Genomic DNA, 26,383 nt, shown 5'->3' on the forward strand with positions numbered 1-26,383 from the left:
TTACATGCCTGTTTTCACAGTCAAACCCAAAACATACATTTGTGAAGATACGTCTGCATACATTTACTCCTTCGGAATCACCATGATTTGACAGAAGAGAAGGCTGCAGGAGTAGCGGCATCAGGACCATATGGTTCAAAGCTTTTCTTGTAAAGCACCTTCCTGCCGTAGCCAAACAGGAGGCAATGTTTATATTCCTGACACTAGGATATCTAGCAGAAACTGTAAGTGGTTCTCGAACTGAGATTTCTTTGTGGAGAATTTGTGGCAACCTATAGAGTCATTTCCACTCTCAATGGGACCCACTGAGGAACTCCATTTGCACTGGGAGGTTCTTACCTGCAGTGCAGGGCTGAGTCTTGTCTTGTTCTTGGGTTCAACTTTCAGTCTTTTCTATCTCCATCTGTAGTTTTTAAACCAAATCTATGTGGGAAAAGATGAGAAAGTCAAGATTCATTCCAAAAATCAATCCAGTGAAGCAAAAGTGACTGATCATCTATCCTCAGGAAAATATCCTTGAGAGAAGGGCAATGGATTGTTCTTAGAATGATGTTACCATCTAAATCATTGGCATGATCTTAAGTACAGCACACAAGCTACACGACTACAGTGAACATTTCTCTCATAATCATCCTCACGGCACCTAAAGAAAATTTCCCTGATTTAGGATATACTGTAGGTTTCCCAAAGGAAATCTCTCTCTTTTTCTCACTTCTACCAGAACTTCAATACATGAATGTTGTTTTTGGCTCACATTATCTCTTTTAGAAAATACCATTTCATAATACATAATACATATGGAATGGACTTTGGAAAGAAATCCTTAAGTAGGGTGGCAGAATTGGCAATAGTCAACAGCTAGGCTAACACTCATCTATATTTCCTCTTCTTATATTATATAATAGTCAGTGTTCCGGTTTGCTAATGTTGCTGCCAGAATGTAAAACACCAGAGATGGATTGGCTTTCATAAAGGGGGTTTATTTGGTTACACATTTACAGTCTTTAGGCCCTAAAGTGTCCAAGGTAACACATCAACAATCAGGTACCTTCACTGGAGGATGGCCAATGGCATCCGGAAAGCCTCTCTTAGCTGGGAAGGCATGTGGCTGGCATGTCTTGTCTGGAGTTCTGGTTTCAAAATGTCTTTCTCCCAGGACGTCCCTCTCTAGCCTGCAGTTCCTCTTCAAAATGTCACTCTTAGTTGCTCTTGGGGCACTGGTCCTCTCTTAGCTTCTCTGGAGCAAGAGTCTGCTTTCAATAGCCATCTTCAAACTGTCTCTCATCTGCAAGGCCTCTCTCAGCTCCTTTGCATTCTTCAAAGTGTCCCTCTTGGTTGTAGCAAGCTCGCTCCTTCTGTCTGAGCTTATATAGTGCTCCAGTGAACTAATCAAGTCCACGCTGAATGGGTAGGGCCATGCCTCCATGGAAATTATCTAATCAGAGTTATCACCTGCAGTTGGTGGGATGCATCTCCATGGAAATACTCAATCAAACAGTTACAAGTTAATCAACACTAACACATCTGCTCACACAAGACTGCAGCAAAGATAATGGCGTTTTGGTGGACATAATACATTCAAACCAGCACAATCAGCAATAGCTACCTATCATTGAATATATTATGAGTGACAACCTATTGAACTCTTTGCTTGTTTCCTCACCATTGTAGTCAGAATTTCATGGTGCCTTCTAATTATTTCTGAGTGTGTTATTTGTATAACACAGTATTTCATGATAAAACTTACAATCTTAATGTCAACAGTATCTGTTGGGCCACTCTTATAATCCTAGCATTATGTTAAAAAGTCGTATCTGTATTCTCAATTAATTAATCAAAATCTTTTCAGATAAGATGTCTTAAACACAGGGGGAAACTTGAAACAGATGAATTAATTAGTGAACCTTATGGCAGAGCCAACCCCTTCCCACCTTGTTTCATGGACTTTCCTTCTTCACATCCATTCAAAAGGGCCCAGTACCTCTCAGGGAGCCAATCATCATGTTTTCCCACAGGATACACTTTTGTTATGGAGATTCAAGTAAACCTTGATGGAACAGAAGCATGAAGAGATAAAAATACATGAGTTCCCAGCATTCCCTCAGAGTGATGCCCTATAACAAACGGCATATTGGAAAATACAGATTTGATACAAATCCCCAAAACATCATTTTTCTCAGGAAGAAAAAACACCGTTAATTGATCTTCATCAGTTTAAATACTATTTGATCTGACATAACTGTATTCCTTACAGCTATCTCTTTAAAAACGATATAAATTCACCTTAGTTTCATGTTTGACATTAACAATTCTATTAAAAAGATTCATTATAAGCATTTTTTGTTCAGTTACTCTTTGTTTTTATTTTTTATTTTATTTCATTTTATTTTGTTTATTTATTTATTTTTTTGTTACTCTTGTGTGTGAATCTTATTTGAGGTATTAACTAGGGAAAAAAAGAAAGAGAAAAAGTAGCCTGAGAATTAGCCATTTACATGAATATTTACTCCCCAGTTCTGACCTCATTATATAGTATGCATTATTCTGCATAATGTATTTCTGTGCCAAAAGTACTATTATTATCACAGTGATTCAATTTCCTTTAGTCTCTCAATCTCGAAGTATGATTTAATTAGCTCCTATGAGGAAAGCCTGATGAGGAAAGTCTTCTTCTCCCATCAGTGAATACGCAGAACCAATTATATTTCCACCAATGGCCAAAGATAGAGTTCTTGTTTTGATTTTTTTTTTTTTGAATTAAAAAAGAGTTTATTTGCTTTCACTCTGTGAATTCCAAATGAAAACCACTCCTGATTTTGAAAAATCTAAACATTTTTGCTGAGCTGTGACAAAACGAAAATAAAGCCATACATTTTCCTCTTTGTAATAAATATGAAGCAATACATGACAGATAAAAGGAGTTACCTTATTTACAAATTCTTTATCACCTATGCTAAGAAACTATTACCATATTATTTCATGAAAAAAATGTTTAAAAATACACAGCAAATTCAGAGGAAACACTGGAAAATTCCATGTCATTAGAACAACAAGAAAAGCTCACAGTTTGGTTGAGAAAGGCAAACATATGTCAAGTCCCATCAGACTGGAGTTATTGGACTTCAGATTGTAATATGATGATGGTGAATCAAAAAATATTTTTTTAGTTTTCCTACATGGGGATGATTTAATTTTCCTCTTAATCTCCTTCCTCTTCACCCTCTACCCATTTAAAAGCAGAGAAGCTTGTTTGCTAATTGTTTATTACTCATATTAGCTGATGCTTACTCCAGCTAATCCATGCTGTTTGCAGCCTTGAGTGTAGACACACCAAATCTGACCAGAAAGCGATGGTTCTTTGCCTGAGACAGGATCCTTATGTAAAAGGCTGCCGGTTTACATAACTCGATACTATGCAATGTGGCATGTTACGGTGCCCGCGAGTTAAAGTACGAGACAGCCAAACAGAATTTAAAGAGCCTTTTATTAGCCAGCTAGCAGGCGGCTGTTGTCTCTCACTCCACGCAGGGAGTTCAGCAAGCAGCCCCCACCTGTGTGCGCTGGTGCCTTATATAGGCAGAAACTGTATCCTAGAAACGCAAGCAAGCAAGCTATTCTAACAGAAGCAGAGTTGGCAGTTTAGCTCTTGATCACAGAAAACAATTACACAGAGTTTCACTTGGAGCTGGAGCAGCTATTGATTATAAAAGGGTTACAAAAAGTTTCACTTCGACCTGGAGCAGTTATTATTAAAAGAGTTACGCTTGGCTGATGCGTGCAACCGCAGCTTTGCCTCCCCTAGACAGTAAAGTTTTGCTTCCTTTAACTGGTACAGGCCCAGCCTCACTCCCCCCTCCCCATGGCCTAATGCCATTTACACAACACTGTTGCTTTTCAGATGTTTTAGGATTAAGGGAAGGGGACCCCACTTCATTCCCCACTGGTTTTTAGGGTGAATCAAATCATTGTTTCTTCTGAGGACAGGTGATGATATTGAGACTGCAAAACCATGAGTTTTACACTTTGAATGCGTCGCTGGACGAACTGAATTAAACACCTTATAACACAAGGACCTATGATCAGGGCTAATGTGAGGAGGATTAAGGGTCCAGCGACTGCTGACACTAGGGTAGTTAACCATGGGGACCAAGAAAATAAATTTTCAAACCAGTTTGCCTCCTTTTTCCTTTGCTCTTCCCTATCTTGTAGTCTTTTTCGGAGTTGGCTCAAACTTCCTTTAATTTTCCATGGGGCTATGGTTTCACAACCCCAACTGTAACAGAAGTAATCGCCCTCTCCCCCGCACGCTGAGGTACCTTCCTACGGACAGATATAATGTTGGCTATGCCACAGCCCTTGTTCCTGGGGTAATGCACCACAGCCATAAGCTTTTGCTCCTACTCTTCCCCCTCTTACCCTCAGTGGCGAATTCCAGGTTCTCCCAAAGAGTTTACATAGGTCAAAAACAAATTTAGGGCTGCCAGGAGTGCTAATTTGGCTAACTATGGTTCCATCAATGGTGCGAGTTAACTGCCATGTATAATTAATGGCTTGATGAGGGTTTTTGGCTGTTAGTACAGTTACTAGAGTTAGCATAATGGTGTACGTCACTGCAGCCGCAGTTTTAAGGGATCTGATGTCTTCTGTACAACCCATTCTGCGTTCTGGTCGGAGTCTGCCTTCTTAATTTGTGAGTGATGTATCCAAAATCTTTTACCTGCGACTTTCACAGTGGTTGGTGTGCTTAGAATCACCTAATAAGGTCCAGCCCAGCGTGCTTCAAGGAGGAGGGGTGTCTTTTCTTGATCCACACCAAATCCCCAGGTTCAGCGGTAGGGGTTTTTTCTTCCACGGCGTCAGGTTTTGAGTGGTGGTTGCGGACGGTGTGGTGGATGCCTTTGGAGTTGCAGTGTATAGCCTGTAGGGACTTGAGAAGTTCAGAATTAGACAGGGAGGCGAGCTGCTCCTCCCCTAGCTTGGGGAGGAGCGGGGGTGGCCTGCCAAACATGGCTTCATATGGAGTAATACCTTTTACATAAGGGGTGCACCTAGCTTTGAGCAAGGCAAACGGAAGGAGGCTCACCCAGTTTCCGCCAGTCTCTAGTTTAAGTTTGGTGAGGGTTTCCTTAAGTGTCCGATTCATTCTTTCTACCTGCCCTGAGCTTTGCGGTCTATAGATGCAGTGTAGTTTCCATTCGATTCCTAATGCTTTTACCAAATTCTGGGTAACTTGGGCTATAAAAGCCGGACCATTGTCAGACCCCATTGTTACCGGTAGGCCAAACCGAGGGATAATTTCAGCTAATAATTTTTTAGCTACTACCTGGGCTGACTCTGACCGAGTTGGGTAGGCCTCAACCCATCCTGAGAAGGTGTCCACCAGCACAAGTAAGTACTTGTATCCTCCTGGTCCAGGAGGCAGTTCCGTGAAGTCTATTTCTCACTGCTCTCCTGGGAGCTGACCTCTTAGGCGGTGACCTGGGGTAGCAGGGGTACTTACATGACTCGGGTTGACTTGAGCGCAGACGTGGCATCTTCTGCTTACCTCCTTTGCTACCTGAAAAAGCTTAGGTATGTAAAAGTTAGTTTTTAGCAATTCAGCTAATTTTGTCTCCCCTAAGTGTGTACTCTGATGTGTTTGTAAAATTAAGTCTCTTCCCAGTGCTTCTGGTAGGAGGATTCTAGAGTCGGGGAGGACTTTCCACCCTTTTGAATCATTTTTAGCTTGGAGCACTTGACTTAGATGAATGTCAGAGTCTGAGTAAGTTGGGGCAGCTTTTAGTACTCGGGGTGGTAGGAGGGGCAAGACTTGAAGGGGCCCCACTGGTTTTAGGGCCGCTTTTTTGGGCCATTTGGTCGGCGAAAGCATTTCCCTTTGCTTCAGGTGTATTTGAGGTTTAATGTCCTTTGCAGTGGATTATGGCTACTGCTCTCGGAAGCCAAAGGGCTGTTAAAAGCTCTAGTATTTTTGAGGCATTTTTCTATATATTGGAGGACAGTAACCTCGGGGTGTCTTTCCCGGAATTCTAGTAAGTCCCGGCTAAGGGCTTCATCAAAGAGAGTAGGAGAGTTTTTAAAACCTTGGGGCAGCCTAGTCCAGGTCAATTGTCCCGAATCCCCTACTTCGGGGTCTGTCCACTCAAAGGCAAAAAGAGGCTGGCTGACCGGAGCCAGCGGTAGTGAAAAGAAGGCATCCTTTAAATCTAGTACAGTGTACACTTTCGATTGGGAGGAAGCAAGCTAAGCAAGGTATACGGGTTAGGGACTGTTGGGTGGATCGTCTCAACCCTCTTGCTGACCTCTCGTAGATCTTGTACTGGCCTGAAGTCCTCGGTCCCTGGTTTTTGGACAGGTAGGAGCGGGGTGTTTCAAGGGGACTTGCAGGGTACAAGGATCCCCGCTTCCCTTAGTCTCTTAATGTGGACAGCTATTACTTTTTTAGCTCGGTAACTCATTGGATATTGTCGAATCCGGACAGGTGTGGCATGGCTTAGAAGCTGGACAACTATTGGGGGCTGGTGGCCAGCCAGTCCCGGGAGATTGGTTTCTGCCCATACTTCTGGAATTTCTTTCTGCCACTTTATGAGGAGCTCAGTCTCTTGTTTATGAGCATCTTCCCCGGTTAGGAGGAGGTACTGTTCAGACAGGGGGCAGGTAATTAAGATGGAACTCGGCTGTCTAGGAAAGTTTACTTCAGGCCCTTCATTTCGGAAGGAAATGGTTGCTCTTAGCTTGTGGAGCAAGTCACGGCCAACTAGAGGGTAAGGACACTCAGGCATAACTAAGAAGGAGTGAGTAACGGTTCTTTCCCCTAAGTTACTTATCCGGGCCTGTGTCCATGGATAGGACTTGATTCCTCCAGTGGCCCCTTGAATTGGGATCCGTTTTTGCGATAGAGGGCCTTCTGCTTCCTGGAGCACAGAAAAAGTTGCCCCAGTGTCCACTAAAAAGTCAATGTCTCGGCCCCCTACTTTAAGAGTGACCCTGGGCTCCTGGGGGCTAAGGGTGGAGCCCCGGCCCCGCCAGTCTTCCTTCTTTAGAAGGACCTTTGACGGTTCTCGACAAGATTTTCTTGGGCACTCGTTTTTCCAGTGCCCCTGCTCCTTACAGAAACCACATTGGTTTTGGCCTAGGGAGGGTCCTTTTCGCCCCCCTCTCTCGCCAGACAATTTATTTCCTCCCCCTGGCTTTTCTTCAAACTTCTGACCTCCTCCTTGGTTTTTATTCCGCGTCTGGTCCTCACTCATGGCAAGTAGGACTTTTGCCATTTTTTTTGTTTAAGTCTTTCGAACTTTCTCTATTATTGAAGACACATTGAGCAACCTCTACCAACTCGCTCAGTACCTTTCCCTCAAAGCCTTCTAACTTCTGTAACTTTTTCCTTATATCTGGGGCTGACTGGGCGACGAAGGCAATATTAATTGCCCGCCTGTTCTCTGGCGCCTCCGGATCTATAGGGGTGTATAACCGGTAAGCCTCCTGGAGGCGCTCTAGAAAAGCAGTGGGGGACTTGGTGGCCCCCTGAGTTACCTCCGTTACCTTAGACATATTTGTAGGCCTCCGCGCTGCTGCTCGGAGAGCCCCCATTAGAGTCCGGTGGTACCGTTCGAGAGCCTCCTTACCTTGACCAGTGTTAGGGTCCCACCGGGGTCGGGTGAGGGGAAAAACAGCTTCCAGGCAGTCTACTTCCGTGGTTGGCAGACCGTCTGGCCCCACGACTAGTCTCCGTCCCTGGGCACGGATTCTCTCTCTCTCTTCTGACGTGAAAAGGGTCTGCAGAAGTTGTTGACAGTCATCCCATGTGGGCTGATGAGTAAAGAAAACGGACTCTAACAGAGAGATTAGTCCTTGGGGGTTTTGAGAGAAAGAAGGGTTTTGATTCTTCCAATTGTACAGGTCACTGGTGGAAAAAGGAACGTAAACCATAAAGGGCTTTGGGTCTTCAGGGGGGCCCTGAATAACTTGCCTCAGGGGTAACTGGGCAGGGACAAAAACCTGGCCATGTGGTCCGTACGAACTTCCGGAACGGGTATGGGGGGGGCTGGAGAGAGTTGTAGTGGAATCCGGAGTGGGAACAAGGGGTTCCTCCATTCTTGAGGTAGAGAGCCCTTCCGTTCTTGAGGTAGAGGGCCCCGAGCTTGAAGCAATGGGTTCCGGGCTGAGAACAGAGGGTTCTGGACTTGGAGGAGAGGGCCTTGGGCCGGGGGCAGAAGGCCCTGAGCTAGGGGGAAGGGCAGGGGGCCCTGCGGAATAAGGTGGGGGCCGTGTTAAGGGGGGACTATCCTGTGGAGGATCGAGGACCGGGGGCCTTTTGGGTGGCCCCTCTAGAATGAGCACATCTCGCTCTTTGGACGGTTTAGGTGGTGAGCAATTTTTAAGCCATGTGGGGCGGTCAGCGAGGACGTCGATCCAGGTTTCAATGTAGGGAATCTGATCCGGATGTCCCGGTTTCCCACAAATGACTTTTTGAACCTGAAAGGCAATTGGCAAGTTTAGAGTGCCCTCTGGTGGCCAGTTAGAGTCTGGAAAAGTTGGCCATTCGAGCTCACAAAGGGCCCGAAGGGTTCCTGGGTTGACCGTAGCCCCCGACCCTGCAGCTCGTCGGCGGAAGTCCTGAAAATTTTTCAAGAAACACTGCAACGGAGAGCAAGCAGAAGCAGACTGAGACAGACCCATTGCGGGACTAATGGTTGACAAAACAGAAACAGAACAGAACAAAGACACTAACAACAAAACACAAAACAGAGACTAACCAAAACCTGAACCTGAAGCCACCGGCCACCGTCGTGGTCCGAGGCCAGGTCTTGGAGTTATGGCTGCGTCCAGCCCTCCTAAAGACCCTAAAGGGGTACTCCACTAGACCAGATTAGAGATCTCTTACCGTTGTGGGCCCACGTCCAGATGGCTCCAGAGGCGGATTTTTGAATTTTGAGGCTTGACCACTCGGTTCTCCGCCGGGGCTGAGGAACGTCTCTCAGCGCGCGCCCCCTGGGGGAGGGCCGGTAGTCAGACCTTTGTCTCGACCTACGAGCCTCAGCAAACGCTGAGATATAATCTCGCTGGGGCCTCCAAATGTTATGGTGCCCGCGAGTTAAAGTACGAGACAGCCAAACAGAATTTAAAGAGCCTTTTATTAGCCAGCTAGCAGGCGGCTGTTGTCTCTCACTTCACGCAGGGAGTTCAGCAAGCAACCCCCACCTGTGTGCGCTGGTGCCTTATATAGACAGAAACCGTATCCTAGAAACGCAAGCAAGCAAGCTATTCTAACAGAAGCAGAGTTGGCAGTTTAGCTCTTGATCACAGAAAACAATTACACAAAGAGTTTCACTTGGAGCTGGAGCAGCTATTGATTATAAAAGGATTACAAAAAGTTTCACTTCGACCTGGAGCAGTTATTATTAAAAGAGTTACGCTTGGCTGATGCGTGCAACCGCAGCTCTGCCTCCCCTAGACAGTAAAGTTTTGCTTCCTTTAACTGGTACAGGCCCAGCCTCACTCCCCCCTCCCCATGGCCTAATGCCATTTACACAACACTGTTGCTTTTCAGATGTTTTAGGATTAAGGGAAGGGGACCCCACTTCATGGCACCCCCAGTCAGTTATAATCACTGAAAAAAGCCACATTAAAACCGTATATTTGGAGCTAGATTGTGATCAAATAAAAATTGCAATAAGGGAGAAGAAATTTATGGAGTGTCTACTCTGTGGCAAGAAATATGCTTTCCAATTTAGTTACATAATCTTGATTTTTGCAACATGTCTGAGGTGGATATTCTCTTTATTATTTCCATTTTCTGGGTAAGAAAAGGAGGGTCAGAGATATTGGGTGACCTGCCAAAGTCAAAAAGTTAGTAAGTGAAGTGACATATTTTAAGTCATATCTGATTCCAAAGCATATATATTTTTTCCTACACTGGATTGCCTCTCAGCAAATGCTAGACTTTTACAGAGATGAACATAGTTTTACCACCCTTGGTTCACTTTATGGATACACCATGTAAATTCTTCTCAGAGAGGCAACTTTTCTATATATTGGACCACAAATAAATTTAGAGCAGGTGAATCTAAGTCATTGTTTTGATTTTTAAAAAATATTCTATGTTAGAACAGGATAAACGTCCTTAGCAAAATGTCTGGTATAAGAGAATTCTTTGAAAGTGCTCAGCCTAGTTTTCCCCTTGCTCTTAACTCTAATTTAAAGAATTAGAAAACTAATGCCTACCTGAATGTTATCCTCCAGAACACCAATTTCTTCAGCGAGTTGTTCCCTGACAGCTGTGTTGGGGTAAGGGTCTTTCTGAAACCATGTTTGGAGGGTAGCCACTTGACTCTTCTTGTAAACGAGCCTATGTCCCTGGTCTTGTTTTTGTACTATGCCTGATGAAGAGAAAAGGAGAAGAGGATAAATATATATTTATGGACAAAAACCTGTCATAGGCCTATGTCTCATGTTTGTTACCAGGTGAAAGCAAGTAGGTCCAAGGATTAATATATATTTTTACTTTAGGGAGAGAGCTAAAGGCATGCTAAATTGGAAAAATATAGGTTTATATATATATATAGACACACACACACACACACACACACACACATATATATATATATATAAATGATAGTCAATTAACTGATTTTCCAAAGCAAGAACTTACAGACAATCCTCAAAATTACACACAATTGGAAATGACACTAGGAAAATTAATGAAAATTAAAAAACAAACAAACAGGTAACACTCATGAGAAAATAAAGGTTAAATAAAATATACAAGAGGTTACACTTATAGTAAACAATGATATATTTAATAAAAATAAATATAAAATATTAGTTATTCCACAAAATTACGGGTCAATTGAGCAGCTCCTTTGTTAAATATTCAACACCTTTAGAAGGCAAGGTGATGTAATATAAAATATTAGCTATTTCGTATTTTTGTCCTCCATTGAAAGTGTCAACTTTAACACTTTAGGTAGAAGACTCAGGTATACCGCTCATGGCTGTCATCTTCAATCTGCAATTTGAGGATCCAGTTGTAAAGCACGCTTCAATCCCCTGAAACAACTTTTCTCTGAACACATGCCAGTCCCAACAATCTAGCCCTCTAATCAAGTCTGTGACTTAAACTTGTAGAAACACAGCACAATAAACAAGGCATTTGGCATTATAAAGAACAGTGTACAGAAGCTGATGAGAACTTACCACTTAAAGCGCTGTTCAAGTCCATTCTGGAGAGAGTTACCTGGATTCCACAAAGACTAGGGGTCAACTGAGCTCCCAAAGACATAGGACTTACTTTCTCTGTCAGTAGGGCTCCCTTTAGTATCTGAAGTAGGGCAGGTCTTTTATTAGCAAAATCTCTCAGCATTTGTTTGTGAAAAATTTAAGCTCTCCCTCAAATTTGAAGGAGAGCTTTGCTGGATAAAGTATTCCTGGTTGGAAATTTTTCTCTCTCAGAATTTTAAATATGACATGCCACTGCCTTCTTGCCTCTATGGTGGCCACTGAGTAGTCACAACTTAGTCTTATGTTGTTTCCTTTGCATGTGGTGAATTGCTTTTCTCTTGCTGCTTTCAGAACTTGCTCCTTCTCTTCAGTATTTGTCAGTCTGATCAGAATAAGTCTTGGAGTGGGTTTATGTGGATTTATTCTATTTGGAGTTTGCTGGGCATTTATGCTTTGTGTATTTATATTGTGTAGAAGGTTTGGGAAGTTTTCCCCAACAATTTCATTGAATACTCTTTCAAGACATTTATCCTTCTCTTCCCCTTCTGGGACACCAATGAGTCTCATATTTGGATGTTTTATTTTATCTATCATATCCCTGAGGTCCATTTTGATTTTTTTGATTTTTTTCCCCATTCTTTCTTTTGTTCTTTCATTTTCCATTCTGTTGTCCTCGAGGGCACTGATTCATTGTTCAGCTTCCTCTAGTCTTGTACTATGAGTATCCAGAATCTTTTTAATTTGGTCAACAGTTTTTTTTATTTCCATAAGATCATCTATTTTTTTGATTTACTCTTGCAATTTCTTCTTTATGCTCTTCTAGGGTCTTCTTCATGTGCTTTATATCCTGTGCCATGCTCTCGTTGTTTGTCTTTAGTTCTCTGATTAATTGCTTCACGAACTGTGTCTCCTCTGATCTTTCGATTTGGGTGTTTGGGTTTGGGTTACCCATATCATCTGGTTTTTCATATGCTTTAAAATTTTCTGTTGTTTTTGGCCTCTTGGCATTTGCTTTACTTGATAGGGTTCTTTTAGGATATGTAGGACTAGTCACAGACTTATCTCTGATTTGTCAGATCTACAGCTTGATGGCTTACACTTTCTCTAATGAACCAGCAGATGGTGTCTGCGAGTCACCTATTCCCCTCAAGTCAGTTCTCCCCAACTTTGTCTTTGTGGTGTGTGGGGGTCTGATTCTTGTGGGGTCCAATTGGTGCACCAAGTTTGGGTGTGCTGTTGGTGCTGTCTGCCCTGAATGTGAGGTGTGTGTCTGAGCAGTTAGGGAGGGAGGGCAGCTTTAACAATGAAACCTCCCAGGTGTTCTTGGAGATTTAAGGCTGTTTCAAGAGTCTAAACCTTCATTTCAGTCCTGCCACAGATTGTCTTGGTATTGGTGTATGGTCCCTGGGATTTCCAAGTGGGTCCCTCTTCCAAGCATGCCCTTCTAGGGCCTCTGCTGAGGGAAGGCTGTGCTACATCAGAAGTGTGCGCCATCCCTCAAGGGAAGTTCTGGGCCACCGGGCCGTGTAGGGGCGTTCCCAGCCTGCTGTAAGCATGGCTGAATGGGGTGTGTTAATTTCCCCATTTTCGCACAGTTCTGCCTTCCCAGCTCTGGGACAATTAGCTGTAGGTGCGTGAAAGGCTATTGTCTATGCCCGATATTGTGGCGTGTGTGTGTGATGCTGGAAACACTTCCTGTTACACTGGATTTTTTGGCACGGCTCTGGGCTGTGGCTCCGGCACTGGGCAGGTGCGTTCCCAGTGCGCTGGGAAGATGGCTGCAAGGGGCATGGTTATTTTCTCCTTTTGGCTCACCTCTGCCTTCCTCGCTCCAAGACAATTAGCAGTGGGTGTGTGAAAGGCTATCTTCCATGCCAGATATTGAGGTGTTCTCATAGCCTGTTCCTACTGCGCTTCACTGTGCAGTTCTCACTGCCATATCTGCAGCCACTTTTGGGTTTTTTAAAAAAGAACTAGTCCGCCTCCAAACGCCAACCCATGGTTTCCCCACACTGCAGCAGGGCTGCCAGACATTTAGCAGGCTTACTCACTCATTTCAGAATGCAGGCTCCTGGTTTCACCAATCGCACGCTCCCTGTGGATTTAGCAAATCTTGTCCAGCTGGTGCATCGCTGGAACTGGTGTTCTGGGTCACTTTCTGGCTTTTATCTAGTATTTTTCATGGAGGTGTTTTTATGCCCTGTCTCTCCTAGCCGCCATCTTAGGTTCTCCAAGAAATGCATTTCTAAATGGTGATTTTTATTTTAAAGATTCCTTTTTATGCAAAAAGTAACAGAAATGACTTTTTGTTTTTTAGGTTCTCCTGATTTGGAGGACAAAGGAAGAAAGTACCTGAAGAAGTTTAAAAAATAGGTCAATAGATTCATTTTTATAGATTTTTAAAATTTTTGATTGTTATTCCCATGACATACATAAAACATAGGCCCAAAATTCAAGCATAATATTAATGTTTGATCGTTAGTAGTGATCATGGGGAATACCTTACTCTAACACAGGGATAGGTAGGCAATATTAGATAAAAGTCTTCATTATTCTCTTTATGATTTAGTCCTTGAAAGTGTGTTCATAACTATATCTGTTGCTTTGGAAATATAACAATTTAGCTGCTTAGTAAAGACTGAGACCTTTTGAAAAATGAATATGGTCTTGTAACAAAAGACTAGAACAAATAATACAATATTTAAGACTTAAATCATATTCAACATAATTTGCTGGCTTAAATTCTGAAAATATTCCTAAGACATCTGACACATTTATTAGCTTCTTTTTTCTGCAATAAGAAAAATTAGTTAAAATTTACATATAGTTTTAAGACCATGAGCACATCAGGGAATACATTTCTGAAATCTTTTCAATGATAAATGTTTTAAATTCTTCAAAATAAAAGTGGGGGAAGAAAGCAAAATCATCACATTTCTGAATACCCTCTTGTGTTGGTTATATACCCCAGAAAAGCCTATTTTTTAATCCAATCTTGTGGGTGGGGAGACCTATTGTGGGTGGGACCTTTGATTGGGTTGTTTCCAAGGAGATGGGACCCTGCACATTCAAGGTGGGTTTTTTTTTTAATTCATTTTTATTGAGATATATTCACATACCATGCAGTCATACAAAGCGTACATTCAATTGTTCACAGTACCATTATACAGTTGTACGTTCAACACCAAAATTAATTTTTGAATATTTTCATTACCACACACACAAAAATAATAATAATAAAAATTAAAGTGAAAAAGAACAACTAAAATAAAAAAGAACACTGGGTGCCCTTTTTTTTTTTCCTTTTTTGCCCCCATTTTTCTACTCATTCATCCATACACTGGACAAAGGGGAGTGTGGTCCATATGGCTTTCCAAATCACACTGTCACCCCTCATAAGCTACATTTTTCTAAAATCGTCATGAGTCCTGGGTTCTGGATTGTAGTTTGATAGTTTCAGGTATTTACTGTTAGCTATTCCAATTCATTAGAACGTAAAAAGGGTTGTCTATATTGTGTGTAAGAGTGCCCACCGGAGTGACGTCTCAGCTCCTTTTGGAATCACTCAGCAACTAAAACTTATTTCATTTCCTTTCACATCTCCCTTTTGGTCTAGAAGATGTTCTCCATCCCATGATGCCGGGTCTACATTCCTCCCTTAAAGTAGGTTTTAATCCCCTTGCTGGGGTCCTCTATGAGAGGATACAAGCAGAGACATTTTGGAAAGAGCTCAGACAAGCTGCGACTGCTCCAGGAGAAAGAAGCAGAAAGCCGAGAGAAGCTAAGAAAGAAGACGCTCCGGGAGAAGCAAGCCGGACCCATAGAAACAGAGAGAGCCATTCTGAGAACAGAACCTAGGAGAAGAAGGGCCAGGAGACGTCGCCATGTGCCTTCCCGTGTGACAGAGGAACCCTGGATGCCATCAGCCTTTCCTCAGAGAAGGTATCTAACTATTGTTGCCTTAATTTGCACGTTTTCATGGCCTTAGAACTGTAAATTTGCAATCTAATAAATCTCCATGAAAAAGCCAACCTGTTTATGGTATACTGCATTCTGTCAGCATCAGCAAACAGAAACACTTCTTGAAACCCTTTTTTGTCTTGAACAAATACTGAGTGCATTTCAAAGGCAGAATATGGAAAGAGCAGAACTTTCAGAAATTGTAGGGTTTAATCAGACGTAGAAGAACCTTTATTTGTGCATATGTGAACTATTCAGCAAAATAAAACAACAACAGAATAATGAATTAACGTTGTAACAATTACGAATTTTTTAACTAAAGACCTAAAGCAGCAATTGACTGGCATCATGGAAAAGAACATAAATTGGGAGTCCTACGTTTATAACAGTTAAATACCATTAAGCACTGTGCTCCTTTGGGTCTATTAGGCTCCCCAGAAAAGCCATGTTCTTCAAGGCAATCTTGTGGGGATAGACTTAGTAGTCATTTGATTAGGGTGGGACTCTTTGATAAGGTTATTTCCATGGAGATGTGACCCACCCAATTGTAGGTGAGACCTATGATTAAATTATTTCCATTGAGGTAAGAAACCACCCATTCAGGGTGGGTCTTAATTAGATCACTGGAGTTCTTAAAGAGAAGCTGAGTCATACATTTTGGAGAGAAGCTAAAATATGTAATACAGAATTTGCCCCAGGAGAAGCTAAGAGTCGACACAGAATCCAGATTCTTGGAGACACTGGGGGAGATGCAAACAGAAGGGCATTTGGAGATGCTAACCTAAAGAGATGAAACCCAGAGTTTGCTCCAGAGAAGCTGAGAGGATTCTCAGATGCTTAGAGAGAACGCCCCCCAAAAACCAAGCAGAGAATTGAGAGAATTAAGGAGAGACAGAAGCCCAGAGACATTCTGAAGAAAGCAATTGAAATGTAACCCAGGAGCAAGACATCAGCAGACACCAGCCATGTGCCTTCCCAGCTGACAGAGAGGTTCTGGATGCCATTGACCTTTCTTAAGTGAAGGTATCCTCTTGTTGATGCCTTAATCTGGACACTGTTATGGCTTTAGGACTGTAAACTTATAACCAAATAAACCCCCTATATAAGCAAATGTATTTCTAGTATTTTGCATAACAGCAGCATTAGACAATCGAAACAAGCACCAACTGAATATTAGAACTTGAAACAACTACTGCATCTTTTCCAGTTTTCTTAAAATAAATTTGGCCTATAATTTTGTTATAACCCTGTTATGTTAAATAAAACCCCAAATTCCAGTGCTCGAGAAAAATAAGATGTATGCTTCTAGTTCATGTGAGAATCACAGATGAGGGCTGATGGTCAGGAAGCAGCTTTCTCCCAGTGATGATTCAGGGATGCAGGTGCCTCAACTCTTGTGGTTCAAACATCCTCTATGTCGGCTGAAGGAAGGCACAGATGCTACTATGGGCTCAACTGTTTGTGGCCAAAATCACCAGCTCAGATGGTGTGATGGTTAGGCTCATGTGTCAACTTGGCCAGGTGATGGTACCCAGCTGTCTGGTCAAGCAAGCACTGGCCTAACCGTTGCTGTGAGGACGTTTGTGGCTGGTTAATAAACCAACAGGCTGGTTTATTAAATCATCAGTCAATTGGCTGCAGCTGTGACTGATGACGTCAACATAGGGCATGTCTTCTACAAGGAGAGACTGCACCTGGCTGGATTTAATCCAATCAGTTGAAGACTTTTAAGCGAGACAGAGGACTTGCACTTCTTCTTCGGCTGATCAGCGAAGCATTTCCTGAAGAGTTCGCTGAAGTTGCCAGATCGTTTCTTGAGGAGTTCATCAAACACCTTCATTGGAATTGCCAGTTTGCTGTGTGCCCTGTGGAACTGGGACTCATGCATACCCACAGCGGCATTGGACACTTATAAATCTCATATTTATAGATATCTCTCATTGATTCTGTTTCCCTAGAGAATCCTAACTAATACAGATGGTTTGTTGCCCACACCACGGGCAAGCCCAGAGAAGCCCCCGGGGCTCACACACAGGGCCTGGAGCCCTGAGGACATCAGCCCTCTCTGCCTCTGCCTGGCCTGGCCAGCTGTGAACCCTAAATGAGGCAACTCCTGCTGGAGCCAACCCTACATCCCAGACTGAGTGTGCATGGTCATCCTTCCAGGGAGGTTTATGAACTGGGCACCTGAGAAGAAATAAGCTTAATTAAAAGTAATAAAAACAACCCCCAAACTCTTCGATACAAATGCTATTCTCACATGTAAATAATGGTTTTAGATTTGATTCTGTTTTTGTAGGGATGTTCTTCTGTTTCATATTTTCCTTTGTTTTTCATCCACCTAAATATTTCACTTAGTGTGTGTGTGTATGTGTGCACTGAAATAAAGAATAATTGTGGAGTATTCTATGAAAAAGTATTTCATTCTAAGTAACTCTATTCATTGAAATTGTAGAAGCACAATTAGGTTGTTGCATATTTATTATCTATTGTTGTGTGCTGTCCACTGTGGTTGACAGTCACAGGAGTTGTATTTCCTTTATATAGTAGGAACCTTCAAACTTGTTATGAAATTAGATAGTTTCCTAATTTGGAACTGGACTGCTAAAATGTAGTGATATTATTAGGGCTTCTTTGAAATCAGGTCCCAGAATGAGGATAGAAAGAGTCTGGTATGTATATATTCCTAGAGAATAAAATGGTTCAGCAGTTTTTGGTGACTGTTTTAATCAAGTGTCTTCTAGGAAAAGGAATGAGCATGGCATATTTCAACAATCCCCAGAGAGCTGTCATGTTCCTATTTCAGTGCATTCAACACTTTGACGGCTACCCACTGTATTTCACACTTTTAATTTTGATCATTATTTTATATTTACAAAAGCAGAAATATCTACAAACAATAGCCTGACACTCAAATTGCAGAAAAGTATGGAGAATATAGAACAAAAGAGATTTGGGCCACCTCTTGAAGTCAGCCCTTCTCATTGGATTTCCTCATTGCAAAAAAATTAGGGCTTTTCTGGACTCACAGGCCATTTTTATGGCCATATTAGTCTCTATCAGCATTTTAAACTGAAATTTTCTTTCACTTCTCAAGATAATAAAATAAAAGTTAGAAAACTGCTTTTGAAGATCTAATCTGTTTTTATCATCACAAGGAAGAAATATATTTCATATGTACCTATTTCCATTGTATTAATTATGGTGAATATTCTTGGGTCTTTTCATATTTCATTCCCAACTTCCTAATATTAATATTAGAAATAAAATATGATTGAGATTAAAACCTACTTACATTTCTTCCTGCAATGTACAGCCAGAGGGAGGTCTCAGATGTTGGAAGAGCAGGATAAAGTTATAGGTAGATTGTTCTTTCATGCCTGGAATTGTATAGAAAAGCCACCAAAAAGATCATGGAAGATCTGAATGATGTTATAGCATCTAATATTAAAATTGAAGGGTAATGCTTAATTATGTTATAATAATTACAATATCAAGGACAGAATAATTAAGGACCAACATTAACTCTGAGTATATGTAAATATTCTAACAGTAAACATATAAATTACAATTGCATGAAAATTATTTCTATATCTGTGTTTCTATTTTTACCCTTATATTATGACATAATTATCAATAAAAATTATACTTTATTAATACAATAATTATGCAACACTATAAAGTTATTTATGAATATAACAGAATAAAACAGTATATTATGTTATTACTAATAGTATGTTAGTCATTATAAATATTACATTTTAATAAATTTTTATGAAATCCTAAGTTCTTAGTAATATTTATAGAGAAATTACGCGTCACATCTCTTGCTCAGTGCATAAAGTGATGTTTGTTAAAGTGTAAGTATTTCTAACTGAAAAAAGAAGTGAGCATTTGAAAATGAATGGATGCTCTCAAGTAGTCTTGTTATACCTTCACTGTACGTATTATTTATTGACACTCTACATATGAAGAAAATCCCAATATATTTAATAACACCTTTTGCAAAATTTAAGGGATTCCCCAAATTAATTTTTTGCCAAAAATATATTCTTTGCTGACCAAAGACTTGACTATCCATGCAGTAGGCAACCAGATTGTTTTAATCTAAAATGTACAGCCAGCGTCACCCAGAATGTTGACAAGTGTTAACTGTATTGATTTTAAATTTCATACTAGTGTATTGCATTTCAAATTTCACTTTCACTTGACAGAATTCTGTAGTGTTCATTGTTATTCCCAAAGTTTTTTCTGCATCTTTAAGCACATAGTGGAATATTTCATGACCTATTAATTTATATTTTTGGACTTTATCCTTTTTTATAACACCTTTATTGTGGAACAAATCCACATACCATAAAATTCACCCTTTCTGGTTTTTATCTAGTATTTTTCACGGACGTTTTTTGCCCTGTCTCACCTAGCCGCCATCTTAGGTTCCTCCCTGGATTGACTTTCATAAAGGGGGTTTATTTAGTTACAAAGTTACAGTACTAAGGCCATAAAAGAGTTCATCCTAAGGCATCAACAAGACGATACCTTCACTGGAGTATGGCCAACGGTGTCCAAAAAACCTCTGTTTGCTGTGAAGGCACGTGGCTGGTGTCTGCTCCAAGTTCTGGGTTCAAAATGGCTTTCTCCCAGGATGATGTTCTCTAGGCTGCAGATCCTCAAAAATGTCACTCTTAGTTGCCCCTGGGGTGTTCGTTCTCTCTTAGGTTCTCTGGAGCAAAAGTCTGCTTTCAAAGGCTGTCTCCAAAACATCTCTGTAAGCTGCAGCTCCTCTCTCAGCTCCTGTGCATTCTTCAAAGTGTCCCTCTTGGCTGTAGCAAGCTCACGTCTTCTGTCTGAGCTTCTATGGGGCTCTGGTAAACTAATCAAGGCCCACGCCTCCATGGAAATGATCTAATCAGAGTTATCGCCTACAGCTGGGTGGGTTGCATCTCCATGTAAACACTCAAAGAATTACAATCTAATCAACACTAATACATCTGCCCACACAAGATTGTATCAAAGATAACGGCGTTTTGGGGGACACAATACATTCAAACCGGCACAGCCAGTATCAATGAATGCTGAGCACACTGTCACAATGTGAATTTTCAACGGGCAAAACCTTGTTGGTATATGCTATGAATCGCAGAGAATTAGAAAATTATGAAAAAATTTACAAACAAACAGAATGTAGCATTGCTGGAGCACACACAAAAAAACTGCAGAGTGCAAAAAGCAAATTCTTCAAGCAAAACAAATACGAAAAATCGCTAAGAATAAGACGCTTTGGCAAAAGTGATCCAGCATCATCCAGACAGGCAGGAGACATTGAAGGAACAAGAGACTATGAGAAAAGAACTGGAGCGTCTTTCACATATTAAAGAAAGCACTGAAGGGAAGCTGGAATCGAGACAGAAACAGTATCTCATTCTTCTTTGCACCATCCACGAACACTAGAAAATGACGAAAAGCTCTCAGAGGTGGAGGAAGCTCAAGAGACAAGCGTGGAAACAAATCCTAAGCCACAGATGAAGCTGATTGCTCACCATTTCCAGGAACGTTGAAAGAGCTACATGGTCTGAGAGTGTTTAGAATTTATCATGCTCTTGAGATATTTAAAGCTATTTCTGCAGTGAAATACTTTACTTTTAAATAGGAATGCACATTTCATTCATATTTCTTCACACTAAGTGATGTGTCTTTAGTATAGATTTGGTTTTATTAAAATGTTTCTTTATTCCTAAACTTCGAAGGTAGGAAGCAGTACTCCAAAAATGTTTAGTAAAATGTTTTCAAACAGGAAAAAAAAAAGTAAAATATGTATTAGTCAATAATTGTACTCAATGAAATATGGGTTCTTACATGGAAAACCATTTTTCAGCGGTATCCCTTTAACAACAAAGATTCCATGTTGCCACGGTATCTTGCGTTTATTGGAATCCTGCATTACCTTGGTTTTGCTTTCTTCAAATTTTCCATCAGAGTCTCTGATGGGAGTTTGTTAGTCTCTTAACTGCTGGACATTTTTATGGAAATTTGTGTAGAATGGGAACCTTTTACTCTCACTCATGGCAAGGTATTGTCTGAGTGGTTTCTTGATCTTCCTCTTTGAGTGGTCACACTGATAATTTCCTGATTTTGTTTATCTGGTTATTTTTGTGATTTTTATCTCATTTTCCATTTTAGTTTGTAATGATATTTAAGGTACTAATGACAAAGTATTTGTTTACCAATGAAAATTAATTAGAAGGCTAAACCAGACTGACAGTCAGCAAGTAACAATAATTTAATGAATCCATTGAGAAAGTGCTGTCAAGGATAATTAACGTAGCTAAACATAAGCTGGATTTCAAAACCATTCCATTCAAATAGGAATTGCTTAAAATGTATTTAAGATTGACTAATATAAGTTTGGGGTAAATAGGTGACGTTATGAAAGGGTCAAAGTTTGCTCTGTTGGAGAAACTGAATTTGACAATTATTTTTAAGTAAATAGACTGTAGACACTATTTTGTATTCAGCAGTTAGAATAGATGTTCTAGAGCAATTGATTGTGCTAATATTATACACTTCTTTAAAGAACCATGTTAGAAGGAATACCTCATTTATTCTTAACAAAATCATCTGCAAAAATTGAAACCAAATTAATATAAAGGTATCAATGGATGGGATTCAATTTATCTGCTTTCATTGACCTTGAATTCTCATATAGCTTCCTAACACCATTTGTTTATACTCCATATAAGCATCGTTTAAGGTAATATTTTCCACGTATCATTTTCCCTGGAATAAAATCTTTACATTTATAGATAATTTTCTAAGATGATTAGAGCCATGCAAGAACCCAGCTCTAGGTCTGGTCCTGCTGCATACAGAGCCCTGGGGCCAGGGGATAATTAGTGAACCTCTCTGTGTGCATTTGCTCTTCACCCAACAAGGAAAGAAAAGAATGAGATCATTACCTTTAAACTTTCTATATTAAAAACATGACCTTGCTGTGCCATTTAAACAAGAATTAAAATCCAATATGGAATACTGGTAACAGCAGAGAGGCTGTGATCGGAGGTGGTCCGAAGCCCAGGACCCCCGGCCACCGCTGCCCCCTCTAAGTTGGCCGCCCTTTCGAGAACACTCTCTGAAATCCACCGAACTATCCCTTGTCAGCAGGGCTTTGTCATTTTTCAAACCATGTGTTTAGGTAAACATTGATTACAAAGAAAATGGGCCACACAAACACTTTTATTCCTCAAATTATTGGTAAAACCATGCTTCCTTAATCTAAAATCAGCAGAAGCATGCCTAGCAGAGTTAGCCAAAAATCTGCCAGCCTTATTTTTGTTTTCTGTTGATTTTTTTCTGTTACTTAAATTTTTTCTTGAAATATATCTATGTTCTTGGTTTTACTCTGCTCTTATGAAACATTTATGTACTTGAAGAACCTTCAACCTAGGCCTAAGTGATCTGGGTTTGCCTTTTTGATAGTGAAATGACAGGTATCATTTTCAAGAATACACTGGCAAGTCTTGTCCTTAAATGTTACAGCTCATTTAGAATATTATTTCATAAATTACAAGTTTCTTAACCATGCTTTGAATTTAAAGATTCCATTTTATTCAAGTAGTAACAGAGGTGTCATTTCTTTCTTTTTTAAGGTTCTCATGAATTGGAGGAGAAAGGAAGAAATGTCCTAAACAAGGTTATGAATTAAATTAATAGATAAATTTGATTACAGATTTCTGAAACATCGCAATCTTATCGTTTACATAGCATATTTGAAACAAGCTTTAATCATAAGCACAATAATAACATTTGTTATTAATAGTGATCATGGGCTATCACTTATTAAACACCAGAGATATGCAGACAACACTGGTTAAACAGTTATCTTCATTCTCTGGGTGTTTGAGTACATTAATGTTTGTTCATAATTACGGCAGTTCCTTTGGAAATCTAACCATTGAACTGCTAAGAAAACTGCTGTGAGTACTTCCGAAAAATTTTATATTGGAGAAAAAGACTAGAGAAATAATATAGTATTTAAAAGAAAGCACAATCTATGAAATTTATTTAAAAAATTTTAGAACTCTAAATATGTTTGATATATATATTAGTAATTTCTCTCCTCTATGAATAACTAAATAAAATTTACATGTTGCATCTTTTTACATGTATTTCAAACTCATAAAATATCACGAAATGATTTCCTAAAATATCCCTTCAATCTTATTTATATTTCAAATTCTTCATTAAAAAAGCAAGAAAGTAGGATCATCGTGCGCTAGCACTCTCTTTCAGTCTTTTTAAACTACTTATTTAGTGAACGTATTTCAAATGAGAAAATGTAGGAAGAAAGCAGAACCTTTCTCAGATATCAAGGTTTAATCAGAAGTACTAGAAGTTTCACTTGGGCGTATGCAAAGTATATTCTAGGATACTTGGGAATGGTGAGTTTCCACCAGAGAACATTTTTTCTTTTTTTGGTAAGGACTTTGAGTAAGAATTGAGTAGCAATGATGAAAACAAACATTCAATGAAACACAGTTTGAAACAGCAGCACCGGGAAGCTCCTGCTCTGTGGTCCTCGGGGTCAATCCTTTCTCGCCACCCAGGACCTGGAAGGGTGGGATCCTAGCTTTTGGATTTTAGTGCAGTTCAAGTCCAAGGTTACAAGTTAGATGATAAATAAATCCTTCTTCTACTTCTACTGCTTTCTGAAGAAAAAAGAATAGACCTGTATCTTGGTTACCTGTATCTATTATATTAAATGAACCTCCAAATTCCAGGGATTGAGTGAAATACATATTTGTTTCTTGCTCATGTGAGTGTCATGTGTGTGTTCCTGATCAGCGGGCAGCTTCTTCCAAGAGCTGATTCAGCGATGGAGGTGTGTCTTCAGTCCTGTGGCACCAACATCTTGTGGGGTCCCTGAGTTGATTGACTTAAATTTAATGTAATATACTTCAAAATAGTAGTGGAGTATTATGTATAAAGAACTAAAATATCTTGAATAATAATCTTGAATACTACTACTAATTGAAATTTTACAAGTACAATTAAATTATTATATTTTGTACATTTGTTGTGTGCACAGAAATGTTGTTATTTGTGTTGTTCCATTGTAGTTTTTAGCCACATTAACAATATGTGTTCACATATGTAGCAGTAAGGTCAAGGTTTGTTTGAAATCTAACTCTTTTGTATTCATTAGAGTTCATAATGTGGGGCTGGACTCCTAACAGCCATTAGTAAGGTCATCTTGCTCTTTTGAAATCAATTCCCAGAATAAGGATGGCGAGAGTCTGACACATACCAATTTCAAGAGTGCAAAATCCTTTAACAGTATGTGGTTTTAATTGTTGGAATCAGAGGGTCTTTTGGGAAAAGGAATTAGGAAGGTGCCTTTTAATAACCCACAGACAGTTGCAGTGAAACAAATCAGACCTATCCACTTATTTTTACAATATTTTTAGTACAAACATTATATTTTATATTCTGAAAACCCCATGAGTATAGAAACTGAAGTAACACAATATACAGTAATTTGTTCCCACTCAAATCACATATAATAACCATGAATTTAGAACAAAAACTGAACACCAAAACAACTAGCATCTCTGGGAATCAGTGATTCTAATTGTATTTTCTCTCTGGGGATAATCTGAGCTCTTCTTGTCACAGGCCACTTTCATGCCTATGTTAGTATCCAGTTATCAAAATTTTTAACATACGTTCTTTCAAATATCCTTTAGGATAACAAAATAAAATGTAAAAAATCCTTCTGGAAAATCAATAGGAAGAAGTTGGCCATCCACAAGGAATTAGAAGAAAAAAGTGGTTCCTTTCAAGAGGTTAGTAGTCTCAAAAACTGTATGGTGACGGGGGCCATGAGACGATTCCTTCTAGGGAGTAATGCGTGTTTCACTCCCCACTGTTTAGGGTCAGAGGTATTTGAGACCAGGGTGCACAGTTTCACCACGTGGAAATGCTGGACCCTGAGTGGGTTTCTGGTTAGGGGGAGTCAGTTTCAGGACCGTAGGCTTCCCCAGCACCCAGGTCAGGGGCATTAGGAAAGGACATGTCAGCTCCATGGAAATCTTCCCCCACAGGAACAGTGCTCACCTCCTGCCCCGACAGGGGACACTGGTCCCTGGGAGCAAGAACCTTGGTGAGTGCCGGCCTCAGCAGCACCTGGAAGCTCCTGCTCTGTGGTCCTCAGGATTAATTCTTTCTCATTACCCAGGACCTGGAAGGGTGGGATCCTAGCTTTTGGATTTTAGTGCAGTTCAAGTCCAAGGTTACCAGTTAGATGATAAATAAATCCACCAACCTGGTGCAGCAAGTTGAGGGCCATCCTGAAATTGAGAAGCAGAACAGAGCACCCCACATGCAATCCTCACGAATCTCTACCACCTGCATTGCTGAGGTCGTGTTCTAGTCTGCTACGATGCCAAAAGCAATATGCCAGAAATGGTTTGGCTTTTAACACTGGGGATGTATTAGCTTCCAAGCTTACAGTTCTGAGGCCATGAAAATGTTCAAATCAAGGCAACATCAAGACGATGTTTTCTTCCTGAAGACCAGCTCCCAGAGATCCTGGACTCCTCTGTCACATGGTGGCATCTGCTGGTCTCTCCCTTCTCTTCCCTGATTCACTGCTTCCAGCATCTTGCTTCCATGAATTTCTCTTTGTCTGAATTTCATTCACTTATAAATGTTTCCAATAAGAAGATTAAAACACACCCTGAATGAGGTGGGTCACATCTTAAGTTAAGATCCCACTCACCACCCAAACCCACAGGCAACAGCCTCTTCAAGAACATCAACCAGATGCAGACCTGTTCCCCATAATGTCGACACCCGTTTCATTATGAACAATATGAAATTATACTGGTCACTGCCTGGACATCCCTGAAGATTGAGAAAGTGATTAAATGAGAGGAAGGGGTAGCAACAGACAAGATAGGATTTAACAAAGGATTACAAATACTGAATCTGTATATAAATATATTTTTTAGATGCTAGGGTATTAGAACAGCTAGAAGGAAATAGCTGAAATGGTGGAGCTATAACCCATAACATTTTTTTGAAATTTGCCCTATAGCTGCTCATTAAATTGTACATTGAAAGTTATCGCCCTTCTGTATATGTCATATTTCACGATAAAGAAATAACTGAAACTGTGGAACTGTAACCTGTATGATTCTGTAAATAA

General features: G+C 40.4%; 1 protein-coding gene and 1 pseudogene across 9 annotated transcripts in view; one reads left to right on the forward strand and one right to left on the reverse strand.

The window, feature by feature from the left end:
* The window catches only part of LOC119518772 (double homeobox protein B-like), a 63,769-nt gene that overhangs the window by 12,848 nt on the left and 24,538 nt on the right, over window positions 1-26,383 (reverse strand). Inside the window, exons 1-4 of one of the 9 annotated variants that reach the window (XR_005213841.1) lie at window positions 7,623-8,873; window positions 5,501-5,566; window positions 4,718-4,927; window positions 340-423 (exon numbers count right to left, since the gene is read on the reverse strand). Coding sequence is in view for 2 of the 9 variants with exons in the window: in XM_037816129.1 (XP_037672057.1) it covers window positions 1,932-1,941 (10 nt within the window). In the remaining 7 variants the exon portion in view is untranslated. The other 8 variants (XR_005213842.1, XR_005213839.1, XR_005213840.1 and 5 more) reach the window with 8 other exon arrangements.
* Window positions 20,238-20,735, forward strand: LOC119518576 (annotated as a pseudogene).

Source organism: Choloepus didactylus, chromosome 22, assembly GCF_015220235.1.
Source record: "Choloepus didactylus isolate mChoDid1 chromosome 22, mChoDid1.pri, whole genome shotgun sequence".
In the NCBI taxonomy this organism is placed as follows: domain Eukaryota; kingdom Metazoa; phylum Chordata; class Mammalia; order Pilosa; family Megalonychidae; genus Choloepus; species Choloepus didactylus.